The sequence below is a fragment of the Musa acuminata genome, chromosome BXJ2-4 (genome assembly GCF_036884655.1).
Source record: "Musa acuminata AAA Group cultivar baxijiao chromosome BXJ2-4, Cavendish_Baxijiao_AAA, whole genome shotgun sequence".
NCBI classification, from domain to species: domain Eukaryota; kingdom Viridiplantae; phylum Streptophyta; class Magnoliopsida; order Zingiberales; family Musaceae; genus Musa; species Musa acuminata.
In genome coordinates, this window is record NC_088341.1 from 42303355 (window position 1) to 42320170 (window position 16816).

The 16816-nt window shown below is 36.2% G+C and overlaps 2 protein-coding genes across 2 annotated transcripts; both read left to right on the forward strand.

The window, feature by feature from the left end:
- Nucleotides 1-7071: 7071 nt before the first annotated feature.
- On the forward strand, nucleotides 7072-10289 carry LOC103982781 (F-box protein PP2-A13). Its single transcript, XM_009399805.3, is given in 4 exon segments — nucleotides 7072-7559; nucleotides 7720-7838; nucleotides 9624-10018; nucleotides 10021-10289. Coding segments are annotated over 4 exon segments (873 nt in total). The 5' UTR covers nucleotides 7072-7232; the 3' UTR covers nucleotides 10053-10289.
- Nucleotides 10290-15375: 5086 nt separating this feature from the next.
- Nucleotides 15376-16348, forward strand: LOC135609228 (ethylene-responsive transcription factor ERF027-like). The gene has a single exon (XM_065102333.1). It carries the CDS (start codon nucleotides 15470-15472, stop codon nucleotides 16166-16168), a length of 699 nt encoding a protein of 232 aa, XP_064958405.1. The 5' UTR covers nucleotides 15376-15469; the 3' UTR covers nucleotides 16169-16348.
- Nucleotides 16349-16816: the final 468 nt, after the last annotated feature.

The following is a 16816-nucleotide window of genomic DNA, read 5'->3' on the forward strand; positions in this document are numbered from 1 at the left end:
GACAGATTTCTCATGGTTTCATCATGGCTTATAAAAGGGTTCAAGCTTTTGGATTGTAATAGCATTGCATTGACTCCTTAATCCTCACTGATTTCTAAATCATCTTGGATTTTCTTTCTTTTTTTTTTTAATGTGATTGCTGCAAAATGATATATTTAGAGATACAATAAGCAAAAGATGCAAACAAAGATAAATCAAATAATCTTCCGTAATATAACTATGTCGAACGACTCGCTTGAATTTGCAACATCGAATAGAGCTCGATGCAGTTAATTATGTGGTTCACACTTCCTCATTTATGTTAGACGTGATAAAAACAAACCATAAGTAAACATCAAGCAACAACACCCGTTCACTTGAAGACACATTCAAAGAGATGCATGCGTAATCCACTATGACATGGGAGTGGGTACATGAGCACCTTCCGGAAGGTGACTTTTTCTTGGATTAATTACATATTAATAGCTTGGATCCTATTAGTAACATATTTTTATACTTCAAAATTTTATATCAAATTTTTTATAATTTAAAAATAAAAAAATAAATTTATTTTCTCCAACATCATTGGATGCAGAAACATAACACATGTTGAATCGACACGAAAATGATGGACAAAAAATAATTTTAATATTTCTTTTATTTTCAATGATTTTATCGGTAAAAAGATAATTTTAATACCTAACATGCTAGAAATAAAAGAAATATTAAAATTATCATTTTACTCATCACTTTTGTATCGATCATGTACATAATATCACGTGTTATATTATCCGTCAATACAACTGACGATGTTAGGGTAAACAAGATTATTTGTTTCTTTTTTCAGAACTATAGGGATCTCAATATAAATTTTTTAAACACATGACCGTAATACTAATAGGGTGTAAGTATAAGAGGTAATATATAATTATCTTATTTTTCTTTGTTCATGAGTGATGAACGAAAAAATAAATATATAGAAAGATTATAAACGAGCATAATTATTAATATTAATTTATGGCAAGCGATTATCAGATTAATATTTTAAATATTATTTTTTAAAATTTTATTTTAACCTTTGCAAGTAATCAATTACTCAACTAAATAATATGCTAATCATATAACTACTAATAAAATCTTTTATCTTGGATACTTAATAGCTTAAGTGTGCCATGTAATTATATATATATATATATATATATATATATATATATATATATTGGGGTAATTCGTAGGGTGTGCTTTAAATAAATTTACTAATATTTTTTTTTTGGTCTAATGATTCTTAGGTGGATCAATTGATCGAAGCAAATTTCTAATAAGGTGATTCACATTGTGATCATAAGTTGAATTTAGACATTTAAATACTTCTGTCATATTTAGATTTAAATCCGGATGAATATAAGACCCGTCGATTGTTATTGGGTTCACCCACGAAAGATGGAGTTGTGGGAAGGAGGAGAAAGATCACAGTGGTCATCCACGGTTTCACAAAACCAGCCTCATTTCCGTCAAATACCACATCATATCTATCGAAGGCGAAAGAGGTGATGACAACAACGCTTTCAATGCGCATCGATGAGACACCATAGTGTGACTCACGTACGTGTCCTCTATTCCCTTCGAGAAGGCCTCCTCGAGCTCTTGCCCCCTCCCCCATGTTTGTCGGACTTGTTGTTGGCTCACCTTCTCAAAGAGACGGCCAGAAAAAGTCCACAGAGAGAGAGAGAGAGAGAGAAAGTCGGAATAGAAATTAACAATGTGAATAATTCTATATCGCTAAGGATTAAAACAATCATATTGTATATATGTAAAGGTTTGGTTCATAATCTATAAATTTAAATTTAGACTAAAATGATATCTGGTTATTAATATATTAAACTTGAACAATTAGACACAATTTTATTATTTTTGAAATTTAACTTTTGGTATCATAATTAGATGAATAAAATTTGATTAGAATGAGTCAAGATGTATTTGATAGTCCAACATTAGGTCAAGCTAGAGTTTGACTACTCTAAAATGAGTCGTATTACTCTTCATGGCATTGGAAAAGATATAGTTGAACTTTGAACATTTAAAAGATGAGGAAAACATAATCGATCTATATATAAATAAAAAAATATTGAAAATATTCATGTGTCAAATAAAGAGGGATAGATTAAGAGGATAGTTCTATATGACTGTGGATTAAAAGAATCAAATTATATATGTAAGATTTGACTATTTTGGTTGAATTAGTGATATGTATGTTACCCTCGGCAGTTTAATTGGAAATCCAACACATTTATCATCTCAATCTCTTTTTTCCAACCCATTGAAAGATGGTAAACCATATGTAATTAATTATGTTTTAATCTGACTTAATAGGATTCTTAATCATTTGGTTTTGTATTTCAATAATTTCTTTGGCATAGTGAATGCCTTCTTTAACTATTCGCTACAGTCAAACATGAAGAAAGGAGTTGTGGCATCAAATGAGACAACAAATCAAAGCCTATAGTGGAGTGGAGACTATTCTTGAATGCCCTTTGCTACTTCATCATCACAACTTATATTTTCCATTGAATGCTTAAATATGTAATAGCAAGTCAAATTTACTATATAATTCATTTTGATTCATTTATGAGATGATTCTTCACCACGATATTGTGCTCAAATGCTGACGGGACATTTAAGAGTAGGAGGTGATGTGTTATCGGTTATTCGTGTTTCAATTTTTTATTATCAATCGTGTTTATGGTTGTCTATGCTATTTAATTCTCCTAAATTCAAGCTCGATGTTGCAAAACATATATGATGGTATTGTCATAGAGAATAATACATTATGAATGAATTCAACTACGTTATTATCGAGTGATGTTTCATGATCGGATTCGGTTGTGTTGTAGGTGGAAAATGTTTCATGATCAAATTTGATTGTGTCGTAATGGAAGAATACTTCAAGATCAAGATGATCACATCATCATCAAAGGACGATTTATGGTCTATTCGACTATGTCATTTATAAATATATGTTTTATGATTGGATTCGATCGCATCATTGTGGATGAATATTTCATGATTTATTTGATTGTATTATTATAAATGAACACTTTATAAATGGATTCGATCACACCATCAAAGAGGAACACTTTAGAAAGGTGCTTTATGGTTGGGATGACAACATCATAGTCGAAGGATGCTTCATGGCTAGGATGATCGTGTCATCTTCAAAGAACCCTTATGATCGATTTAGCTACATCGTCATAGATAGATATCACCTCCTACTCGAATGCTCCGTTAGGTAATAAGTAGGACTAGTGACAATTGTGACCAGTGCGATGACACCAATAACAATGCCTAACGATTCAAGTAACTCTTCGTGTCCAAGTAATGTCCGATAATCTCATGAAACCATTCTTACATGTAATCTTCCATTTAATTTCGACGACTATCAATGGACACTAAGTTTGTAAAATACTCGATCTCAAACCAAAATTGATCTCAAATTCTCGACATCTTAGACGGTCAAATTCTGCTTAATATCTATCTACCCATTTCCAAATTGCTATTCCTATTATTATTTGATCCTTGCTTTCGTTCGATCTACCCATTTTCGGATTACTATTCCTTTTATCATTTGATCCTTGCTTTTGTTCGATCGAATTAAGCTTGATGCAATAGAACCCATCGAGTCCGAGCCAAACACGAGATCGAGTGAGAGCAATTCACAATCCTTGGTAATGAACTTAGGAATGCTTAGATCTCAAATGGCAAGTCTTTTATATGATATAATTAATATTGATTGATCCACAATGTTACCTTCCATCATCACCACAATGTCATACTAAAGTGAAAACTCTTCCCTTCACACCTACGCTCATATTATTGACCGAAAAGTAATGGTTCTATGAAATATGAATCAACTTATCATACATCTTTGTTGATTAAACACCAAAATCAAAATATAATATATAGTTTATCGCACATTACTTTGGGCAGAAAAATCTATCTTCCCCTCGCGAGATCCAAAGCGTTGACGGATTCTTCCTTGTCGTCTTCCAAAACACAAAGGACTTAAAAAAGACGAGACACTTTCCATCTATTTCTGTGGTTATTTGGCAACCTTCGACGATCGTCTATATGCCCCACAATTCTTTGGTGGCTTGTGATGTCCATCCGCCACGAACGGAACAACAATGAAGGAAGTAGGATTCTAAAGAAGACAAAGATGACACACAATAAAGCTTTGATACCGTATGAGAGAGAGAGAGAGAGAGAGGAATGCAACATTTTTGTCGGGATTGTAGAGCTTGAGGTGGGATTTGGCTCATAAAGGGAATAATATCTCTCTAAGGCGACACCAACCTCGACAAATGGAGATTGATAAAATAAAATATAATATCAAAGCATACTTTAATTAGTTAAATATAATATATATTTATACATATCAGAAAGAAAAAAATTTCTTAACATCAGTGAGATTCTCGTACAGTTGGAGATTAATAAAATAAAATATAACAGTAAAACACATTTCAATTAGTTAAATATAATATGTATTTATACATATTAGAAAAAAAGTTTTTCTTCGTATCAATGATATTTTCTCGTATAGTTAAAAAAATCTTATCTGTTATTAGAAATGCTTATGATATCTTGGAATCTAGACGAACTCACCGTTAATATTTCTCATGTTGAACCTTATTAACACTTAGGCTTAAGTTTTAATCCTTTTGTAACTCTAACATATATGTCTTCAATATCAAGAATATAAAATTTTAGATATCCTTTTAAATAAAATTATACTAATCAAAAGTGTAACATGGTGTCAGAGCAACAAAAAGTTAGAAAAGATGCATCTCACATCAACCTAAATATTAAGTCGAGGATAAGCCCTAAGAATATTGATTATATCATGTCATATTTATGGACTCAGGCTTTAGTCATTGAATCTACTTAAAAGAATGTAGATTATATCTTGCCAAATGTATAATTTTTATTAACTATTAAAAAAATATCATTCATGTACTGATCGGTTCGACATGATTCAAATCCGTGTGCACAAGAATATCCAATGTGTTTTTTTGATAAAAAAGTATTATACTTTTAAGGTGACTCTAAGATAGCCCAAGGTGGGTTCAAAATGGATCCAAGATGACTCTAAAGATAGTTCGAAGTGGATTCGAGGAAATCGAAAGTAGTTTTGAGGTGCAAGTATTATACTAATGAGTTATCACCTGTACAAAGACTAAAGCCGGGTGAGATTTTTCGACTTGATCCTTTCCACGCTCAAGTTAATAAATTGAGATTTTTAAATATAAGTTAGAGTAGTTTTTCTCTTGGAGTTATCTTTTTCCTTATTTATAATACGTTTTTATACGGAGGAAAGAAAAGTTTATAATTATCAATCTCTTTTTATAAAAAAGAAGGAGAAAAAAGGATTTAGGATTACTCTTTTTTAATCATAATATTTACTGAAACGCCTGATGCTAAAATTATATTTCTTTTGGCGTCAATTTACTACGACATATAACTCTTTGATGGTATATTATTTTGTTGATGCATGTTGTCTTTTCCTTCGGTGTCCTTCGGTGTATACCAAATAGATTTTACGTATAAGGGTGTTTGTTGCATTATGCGTGAGCTGTAACGATATATGTAGATATATCATAGATATACATACTTGGTTGCTTATAATTTCTTGTCGATTAAATAGTAGAACTAGTTTGATGAAATGATTTCTTAAATAGATTCGATTTATGTTTAGTCAGATTAACATTATGAACGTATCTTTTCGTTTCTTTTTTTTTTGCTTAGGTTATAATATGTTTATTATCAATAGCGAGCATAATGATGCTTGAGATTATTTTCATGATGATTCCTTGTTCTAATTAACCAATGCTCATTTTGCAATCGTTGTTCGTGTTATAAAGTATTTGCATCTCACGCAATAGGTTTTCGTGGTTATGAGAAAACCTCTTAATTGAATATTTTAATTAATATTTTTCAAGTGGTCAACACTTGTAGGTGCTTGAAAATTATGAGTTTTCAAAGTTAGAAAAATATTTTACTTTCATAATAATGATAAAATATGTTAAGTTGGATTGGATTCTGATTATCTAATACCTAAATATAGCTCGGAGCTAATAAGTTTAAGATATGATAGGTTAAGATATTTGGCTCAAACCTTGCGACGATGGTGCTCTAGGTCGTTACCACCTCCACATCGGTGTGGGCATTACTGACAACCTTGAATTTGTCTTATTTTCGTGAGGCTTCGATCTTCCGTAACAGTTCTAGTTATGTCTATGCCCTCACAATCTATATTGTTATGACCCTCGACGTTGTCTACCTTCGTGGCTCCCTTGCTAATATGCTCTTTGTTCTCCATTACTCAACTTGTCTGGCATCCATAGCCTTCCATTTCTTCACCACCTGAGTCATCTTTTTCATCGTGTCGTAACCTCTTCCTTCCCCTCCCTCCCTTTCAACATCTTTTGTTTCAACCTTGCTATCATCCATAACCCCATCTCCTCTATTTATCATGCCCTTGACCAGCTCCTAAAATGAACCCACGTCTATCTCGTCATCATCCGCAAAAGTTATGGCAGACACGTAGTTTTGCTTGTTGTAGAAGGCCAAGGCCTCGTGAAAGTGGGGTAACTCCAAGGTTATCGACATCGAAGATCATGGCGGAGACGTAGTTGTGCCCATTGCGTTGCGAAATGTTGGGACCTCACGAAAGTGGGATAATTCCAAGATGACAGACAATATTTATCTAAGGAAAAATGATGACATGATATCGTTGCGACGAAGGAAGAGAGTGAGGGGTGATTACAATATTAAAAGAAAAATAAGGATACCTAATTTAAAAAAAAAAACCCTAAAAATGGGGAGCATTAATCTCTGAAAACCTAAAAAATTACAGATTTTTTTCAGAAAAATCGCCCTTAAAAGAAAATATAAGATTACAATTATATCAAGAAATTGAGGCATACCAAAGCGTGCTTATATATAGCTTGCCAGCTTTTCGTTGAAGAAACAACCCCAGGGGCAATTGCGTCATTTCATGGGCCCCCATTCCCCATATTTCGAACGTACCATGTCTCTAGGACACGGCCGTTGATCGATCGGGAACCCGCGCCAATGGTTCCCTCCTCTCTCCCACCCACCAAAGCCCTCATCTTTCCGTGACTTTGATTGCCTCCTCCGTGTTCTCGAGCTCGATTTCAGTGGAAATTGGAGTCGGGGTGGGGTTCGTGGTGTCGTCGATGGGCGCCGGGGCGTCTAGCGTCATGGGGCGGGAGGGAGAGGCGGAGGACCACGAGACGGGGCTCGGGAACCTGCCGGAAAGCTGCGTCGCCGCGGTGCTGCTCCACCTCGACCCGCCGGAGATCTGCCGCGCGGCGCGGCTCAGCCGGACGTTCCGTGGCGCGGCGTCGGCGGACTTCGTGTGGGAGGCTAAACTGCCCGAGAACTACATGTATCTGGTGGAGCTGGCTTCCGGGGGGAAGAGCCCCAGCGAAAGGGATCTCCTGTGCTTGAAGGAGGTCTATGCGTGGTTGTGCCGGCCGAATCCCTTCGATGGAGGTAACAAGGTAAGCTTTTTTTCCTCTTTAATCTGTTTAAGGTGGTTTTGTGCAATCGATTCCGTCGTTTGAACGAAATGGACGCATTTTTTCTAATCGTAATGTTGGATATGTGGAAATTGATCATTTACTTGTGCGTAAATTTTGGTTCTCTTGCTGTAATCTTCAGGAATTCTGGCTCGACAAGAGCTGGGGTGGGTTTTGCATGTCGATTTCCTCAAAGGCGTTGCTGATTACTGGGATTGATGATCGGAGATATTGGAATCATATCCCCACGGAGGAATCCAGGTATCACCTGAATTTTGGTGACATGACTGCTATTTGATTCGATTATTCTGTTCCATTTTTGTGTATCCATTAATACACTTTTTGGTGTCTGATTTCTTGATATGATAAGCTTTTATTCTTTTTTATTCTTTTTTTTTTGCCAAACTATCATTTGGAGGTGGATAATATTTGTGTCTTTCATTTGATCATCCCAACCACTGTATTCAACGTATAATATATAGCTTCATATCTCTCCAGATTCAATCGGTCAAATTTGCTTAGTTTTTCCAAAAGCATAAAAGTACATGCGAACAACCACTTAGACACTCATCATTTGTTTATTCTCTTTGGACTATTCGATTGTTTCAAGTCTTTAAACAACAGGATTGAAACTTAAGGGTTGGAAACAACCTTTTGGCTTGCGAAAGGCTGAGCCTCTTGTGCTGGGCTATGTTTCTTTTTTGACTCCTTAAACATTAATTATTCATTGCTTTTCCTTACATGACTTTTAATCTGCCTTTTTCTTGACATTTGTATTGTTGTGTTACAGATTGGTCTGCCTTCTGTATTATAGTACATGCGAATCAAAATGAAATGAAACGAAGGAAAATAACAATTGCTCATAGTGAAACTTCTATATGCATCATTGGTTTTTGACCTGTGGTTAGCTTTCCAGGTAATACGATCCAACAAGGTTTGGTGTGAATTGAGGACCCAGTTGGTACCATGATGAGATGCCTTTTGAGTCACTAAGTTGTGGTAATTGCAATAGAATTACAATTACACTTATTACCAAAGGACTGTTGATTAAATTTTAATTCATTAAATTGGTTATGATGAATTAATCTGAACCTTTTTTATTTTTGGACATAGGCTTTAACTGTGTTGAACTTCCTAGCTTCATGCTATATTTATGGCTTCTAATTTGTTATGTATAGATTCGAAGTAAGTTCTGTGGTTGCTTATCTAGTGAGCCAAGCTGATTTATGCTTCATTGCAGCTCTTATTTCCTTCTTCCTCTTGTACTCCTCCCTCTTTCCTTTTATACTGCTGCTTAGCATTTGCATTCTCAACCTTAAAGAACTATGTGATGACTACTACATCATGCTGACCTGCAGTTGAATCTCAGTCAGTAACTAATCTTGAAAAGCAGTAGTTTCCTTGAGATGTCATTAATTAATAGCATATTATTATCAGTTTCTAGATTATAAGAACTTGGTAGTATTGTGGCATGTAGATTAGTTGTGTTCCATGGTGTTGCTAATGCATCTACATGACTTTTATTATTGTGTTCAGAGTGCCCACTTGCTTCTTTGAAAATTGTAATTATCACTATTAGCAGAAAGATTTTTTGTATGACTTTTTTTCAGTATGATTGCACAAAACTTGTGTTGCCTGAATATTTCTATGGGCCTGCTTATTGGATAAATCATTTTTTATTATTAACTTAATAATTGTCAAAAGCAGAAAAAATCTTGTACTGAATGTGTTTTGTTGACGTTTGTGGGCTTGTTTGGCTTAGTCAAGGTCCCTTTGTGTTTTCTTTGAACATGTAGTGCTTTTATATTGACTTTATGCACTAGTGATACATCAAGTGGCTTTTACTCGATTAGCATAATGTGATGAATTGACCAAGTGGGTGTTGATATAGGTTGACACAAAATTTGAAACATGAATTTAATTCATTAAACACTGTTTTGAACTGTTGTGGTTTCAATTCTGGGAACTTGTTTTTGATGTTTTTGTGAACATAGTACTCTGAAGAAATAAAGAAGCAACTTAACCTTAATGTTCTTCTCCTTGCAGATTTTACACGGTTGCATATCTTCAACACACTTGGTGGTTTGAGGTGGATGGGGAAATTGATTTCTACTTTCCTGCCGGTACTTACAGCCTGTTCTTCAGGCTTCATCTAGGTCGAGCCTCCAAGCGACTTGGTCGTCGGATATGTAGTTCCGAACACATCCACGGATGGGATATAAAACCAGTTCAGTTTCAGCTGTCAACATCAGATGGTCAGAACACTATATCTCATTGTTTTCTAGATGGGCCTGGGAGATGGATCCTCTACCATGCAGGAGATTTTGTTGTCGATAACTCCAATATCTCAACAAAGATCCAATTCTCGTTGACACAAATCGACTGCACGCATACAAAAGGTGGCGTCTGTGTTGACTCTGTGTTGATATATCCCAAAGGATTCATACTGAAAAGGTCTTTACTTCCAACTTGTAAATCTGTGCAGTTAGTGTCTGAATAACAGCCTCAGCTTAGAAACAGTAGAAGATAGGAACTTTGCTCTGTTTGTTTCTGAAACGACAGCCTCAGAGTAGCACAATAGAAGAAGGGAAGTTTGCTCTGTTCCCTGGTCATATATGGTCCAAGTCAGTGTACATAAATCTCCTTTAACATTTTGAGTGGGAGATGTAAGTGCCCTTTATCATTATGAGTGAAAGATGGGGAATTTTGTGATATCTATCTTGAGGACTGCCTCAAGTTCTAAAGATGGACATTTGAGTTGACTGTGGACAACTAAGTTTCACCTATAACAGATAAGGACTAGAATCAAGTTCTGAAACATGGTTTTTTGGTGCCATCACTATGTCCGTGTTCTCTTGTCAATGTGTGCTTGTTCTATTTGTTTGGTGTAATATCTTCTGATCACAATATTACAAAAGAGAGACACATCGATGGAATATCTATCATCATTCTGTGCTTGTTCTATTTATTTGGTGTATCCCGGGTCACAATCTTACAAAAGGGATGCAGTCAAATATTGCCTGATCCCAATTGTACCCCTAATTCCATGTCTCAGTCTATCTGGAAAGATTCTAATTGTACGATTTGATAGCTTCCATGGGTTAGCCAAACCATGATGCAAAGAAGAATAATGTGGCTCTCAAACCTTGTATGACAATGAAGGAATTGGCAATTCCATGGGCTTTCCTGGTGTAAGTTTACTGGATCACTAGCAGGAGCCTATACAGGCCCAAGGGACAAGGAAAATTTTCCTCATCAAATCGAGTTCGCATATATTTTCATTATATTAAATAGACTCGAAGCTGAGATATATCAATTAAACAACAATATCTTAATCCGGACATTTTAAAAGACACATCAACTAAAGCATTTTGGTGGATGGAAGCAATAAGTTAATGTTTAAGATGAAGAAAAATAAATAAATAATAAAAACTAATATCTCGCTATATATATATATATATATATATATATATATATATATATATAATTTTTTATAAAGAAAGAGTTGATTGATCGTGCATATGGTTGTGATGATGAAGGGGTGGGTATATGGAGATGGAAGATATGTAACCAAATTTTCTTGAAAGGAAGAAAGAAAAACCGAAATACTCTCTCTCTCTCTCTCTCCCTCTCTTTCAACATATTGTGTGGATGTAATGAGGTTTGTTTGAACGCAGACAAGAAACGATACTTTGGACTGCCGACGTCGCAGTCTTTGCTTTCCGCTCCAAAACACTTTGATATCTGACATAACAACGCCTCTATCCATCTCCTCGCCTCTCGTCCTCTGTTGTCATCTCATGCAGCCAATGCGAACACTTGCATGGTTAGCTTCATCTGTCGACGCACGCCTTCCTATGACGAGACATATTGTAATGGCAGAAGACTGCTGCCTGTAGCTGAATCGATCACCCATATGCAGCTGGATTACTCCCAATTCTCTCTCGCACTCGGTGCCGGACACCACCACCATGTTTTGCGTCTCCTTTCACTGCTCTCGAACAACTTCAATTCAAAGCGCAACAGAGGCGAAGGATGCATTGTTTCCTCCCAAGCAAAACGAAGCTTCTTAACACAAAGTGTTAAGATATTGTCTTACATATATTAGACCAAAAAATTTAAATTTGATCATATGTGTGACCAAATAATATTAATAGATAACAACAGAAGGGCTAAAGAACTCTTTAATTATCAATAAGTTTTATTATTCAATTTATATCTCAGATTAGAATTAGAACACTTTGCATTCTCCACAAACGTCATAGTTAGACTCACATGAGCTTCATAGTGTCTAAGAGGGGATGTGGAATGTTTTGCTCTATTGCACCATATAAGAAAAACAACTCAAAATTTCTAAATTTAGATTATCCAGTTATACGCATCGTCGAATACGATAGTGCAGCTCACAATTCATTCACTTGTTGTATTATCGCTCGACCAAAACTAATATTTTTTAATCATTTTTTAATCTCATAGTACGTGTCGAACCCCCTAAGGGACATAGGGCTTAATGTTGCTCTTGATTAATAGGACGATAGATCTCATTTGCTTTTAACAAATCATTAGATCCCTACATTTTAAGTCATTGAAAATGAATACGAAAAATGATCCATAATAATTTATAATATTAGAGGGAAAAAATGGATAAACTAAAATATATAAAGATCACACTTTAACTTAATTTTATTTAAGACTCATATTTGAATTCAACTGATTTGACTACTATAATAAAATAAGATAAACCCCATCCTCTTCATTGATTATAAAAGCATCTAATTCACCAACTGGAACTCTACTTTTAGCCTCAAGCACTCTTTATATCTTTACATATGCCATTAATGTTGGTAGCCGCTCTCCATGTCCTTTAAACATTAAATTTGTTGTGAGTTAAAGTATTGCATGTGGAATATTGTACCCAATCAAAGGTTCCTTCTTTCTCTTCTTCTACCGCTTCTCCAAAAGAAATAGAAAACAGTGTGTGTTCAATCATTGAAGGGCCACAATAATGAATCCAGCAACATGATTGGTCAAAACATCTTGTAGCTCCTCCACATGGATGGAGCTATTCCAAGTAACATCATCATCTTCTATGCACCTATCACTTTGTTGAAAAGACTCCAAGACATTCCAATTCAATGTTGTTGAGTGGCCATGAAATATTAATCTTGTTGTGCAAGATGGAGAAAGTACTACCCAAATAAAAGAGTAGCAGATCAACAAGGACTGCCCAAAGATATGAGAGCCAATGCAGGCAAAAAATCCACTCCACTCCACTCCACTCCATAGATTTGTTAGGAAAGCAATTCTGAGAAGAACTTGTTTAATAGCATTTTAAGAGAGAGAGAGAGAGAGAGAGAGAGAGAGAGAGAAAAGATAATGTCTTTTCAAGATGAATCTTATAATAACAAAAGTGACTTTCTTTCTCTCTGGATATAGAAATGGAAGACACAAGCTCTCATGATTCACTGCAATATTTTTATGAGTACTAAACAAGATAGATAAGAGTGAAACAACCACTTAGTATATCAACTCAAAGCTTAACATAACAATAATGTAGAAGATAGCCTCACATTAGTAAAATATTAAAATAATATTTATCTTTTAAAGAACTTTGTGGTGCATAACGCTAACATGTGATGATTGTATGTAATAAGAGTGTCATTTGACAATCAAAATAATAATTTATGTATTCCTATGTATTGTAATTATAACTCTTTATCCTCTTCTTAAATATCTTTCACGAGAGTGTGTCACATACCGCAAATGTCCTAACAATTAGTCATATTGTAAGCTTACTAATTAAGATTATCTTTGACGTTGTTATAAAAACCGATATCCTTAAATTCAAAATAAAATATTTAATAATATTATTATTTTAGATATATAAATAACTCTTATAGAAGTCCACAATGAATCCATTCATTCGGCACCAAATTGTCATGTTGTCACCCGTACAACAATTAACAAAAGAACATCACCCGTACACAAGAAAATATTGTCATGTTGAGCATCAAATCTATGAACCAAGTTGGCCCATCTACGAATCATGGTAGTCACATGATAATAATATCTAGTATTGTGATCACCCTTTCGTGATTCATTTGATCCAACACTTTGAGCATCATTTCGTACTTATCTGCCATGATAAGCCCTCTCTTGTCATCGAGATTTGGAGTTTAGCATCTCGGTTGTTGTGTTCTCCCATGTGGAATGTACCCATTCAAATCAATTACGGCTGATTTCTTTTTGCGAGGATTTGGTGTTTCGATATGCTTATTATAACTTCAATCAAGCGGAACACCTTTTAGGATTGGTTAAGATATAGAAAAGCTATCGAATATTTTAATTAGCATGATTAAGCTTCAAATGCTGATCACATAAACCTTTTCAAAGACTTAGAATTTTCCTAACATGAAATATTTGTTTTATTGGTTTCACTCGGTTTGCATGACTAATATTAGTTATCAACTAGTAATTAAGTTTTATATGTTATCTTTCTTTTTCTCCTTTAGTGATTGCTTTATAACCAAAAAAAAAAAAAAAGTGACAAAAACAAGAGGGCCTATGACTTAGGTTTTGATGGATGGAAAATAGAAATCTTGATTATTTTTAATTCATAAATAACTTTTGACATTTTATGCTCCATATGGAAATAGGGTTCATCGAATCTCTTCATGTATGTGTATGTGAAACTAATAATTTTGATTATATTTTGAGGTGAAAGTCTCGATAAAAAATTTATGTTTGACCAAATTTCATCCTAGAACAGTCATTTCAGATTTTTTTAATAATAATATTATTATTTGTTTATGTTAAAAAGATTTAATATTTTTAACAAAAGAATGCTCTAATAAATTGCCGAGGCATTGAAAATAGTTGGAAATGAAACGAATCCTATTGCTACAATGATAAAAAAAATTATTTATTATTTATTTATATCTATTTTACAATAATACAGTAAAATATTTCTAAAAACTCAAAATATTGGTGTGCAATATTTCACATTGATGTTAGAGATCAAGAAATGGAAAGTCAATTTCTTTTACAGTCATTTTGCGCGATAAAAACATCGAAAAAGTTTAAGAATTCATAATGTAAAACACATTTTGGGAGATTTTTCTTCTCTAATATTTGTTTGTTCTGTAATTATCATTAGTTTCGATTTCGATATCATGTTAACATTTTTTTAGTAAATAACTGTAGTCAATCAAACATTTATACTTGAATAAACACATTTATAGTAGGTGATAAAAAATTAGAAAATACCATCAAAGTTTATTGGAAATCACAAAAAAAAAATCAAAAAAATATCTTAATCTTGTTGTGGCACCACAATATATATTATGGATTTAACTTTCTCATCAAATCATGATCACCAACTTTGCACGTCAATCAGCAAAGAATTTACCTTGATCGTTTTGCAAACACATCTCCACGTGTCGTTACCACCCCAAATATAATATCCCAAAAGCTTCATAGCAATCACTACGCTTTTGGCTCAAAGATTTATGCTCCCAATCTTTCCCCAAAGCAGACATTAAAAGATTCACCCACTTCCAAATAGGGGAACACTGTTTGACTTTGACCCCATCATCACATCAATCCTTTGAGAGATCACTCGGTTGACGTTGTGGCTATTGTGATCTCACTACAAAGATTGGCTCCGAGGATAACAGCTAATTGGTTGCTGCACTCACACAGAGAGAGCGCGTGCCAACCAAATCCTACTCTCCTTACACCTCTCACGCTCCCTCGCCGCGAAAACCCCACGCTTTCACTTCACCTTCGCTCTTACCACCCTTCCCCGGACACCTTAAATACGCCTCATCGTTCCCGTCTCCCATTTCGCCTTCGCTGTTCCCATTGCATTTGCGCTTGCTTCGTGTAGATGTATGGCTGAGCAACCTACGGACACGCAGTGTCATCCCCCCGTGCAGTGTTCGCACGTGGGCGAGGGCGGCCGGCCACCCCCGCTGCAGCCGCCCGAGCAGCTCGTTCCACCTTCTGACCAGGGAGCGAATGTGCCGCAGACTGAGGCGCAGCCGAGCGAGCAGCGCGCGAGGGCGGAGCGGGGCGTTTCCCGGAGGCACCCCACCTACCGCGGCATCCGCTTCCGGAGCCGCAAGTGGGTGTCGGAGATCCGGGAGCCGCGCAAGGCCAGCCGCATCTGGCTCGGCACCTACCCGACCGCGGAGATGGCGGCCGTGGCCTACGACGTCGCGGCGCACGCGCTCCGTGGCGCGGACGCCGTGCTCAACTTCCCCGACGAGATCGCCACCCGCCCGGTGCCCGCCTCGGTCTCCCCCACCCATATCCGCGCTACGGCCGCGGAGGCCGCCGCTTTGATGGTTCCAAAGTCAGGCGCCGCCGACGACAAGGTCGCTGCTCCGCAGCAGCCGGGTGGACTCGGCGAGTCAGCTACGGGCGGCGCGGAAGGGAAATATATAGATGAGGAGGAGATATTTGACATGCCACAGTTGCTCGTGAACATGGCTGAGGGGATGCTGATGAGCCCACCAAGGCTGAGCCCGCATGGGTCCGAAGACTCGCCGGAGGCCTCGGAAAGCGAGAGCTTGTGGAGTTATCCTTAGCCGCCATACGAACGAGTTGCATTGGACCTCTTATTCGCTATTTGTGGGGTATATTGTGTGTACGTGAACTTCTACATAGCAATAATAATATATGTAATGTTTGCTATTATGTAATAATTTTGATCTCCTTTCTATGTACTGGAAATGAATGAAGCATCCATGCAAACTCATTCATCTCAATTGTCGATTCCTTACATAGAATTTGCATTCAACTAAAATAAAATAGAGACAGAGACAGAGAGAGAGAGAGAGATGACTCAAAGCAACTGTAAGCCTATCTTTGGCTAGTTTGATCCATCTGATAGATCAAAAACCATGCAGGAAATCCAGCAAGTCTGACTTTGACTTGAAAGAAAGCTCTTTCCCTTTCCTTTACAGTTGCTCAGGGGATTGATAGAAACAGCTTACAGAGACAACCCTACTCAGCACAACATGTGGTATACCATAAGATTCTCCCTTCCATACAAAGCTTGCTCGCTTCTACCTTTCTCACGTTCCAACAAAAGAGGAACTCGGGCAATGTTTCTTAGACGTCCCCACCCATCATCGAAAGCTCTGCAAACCCTTCGAGGAACGTGAAGTGGTTTGTTCTCACCTTGTTTGGCACTGCAGTCAACTCTTTAAGACCCTAATTTTAAGAGCTTCAGC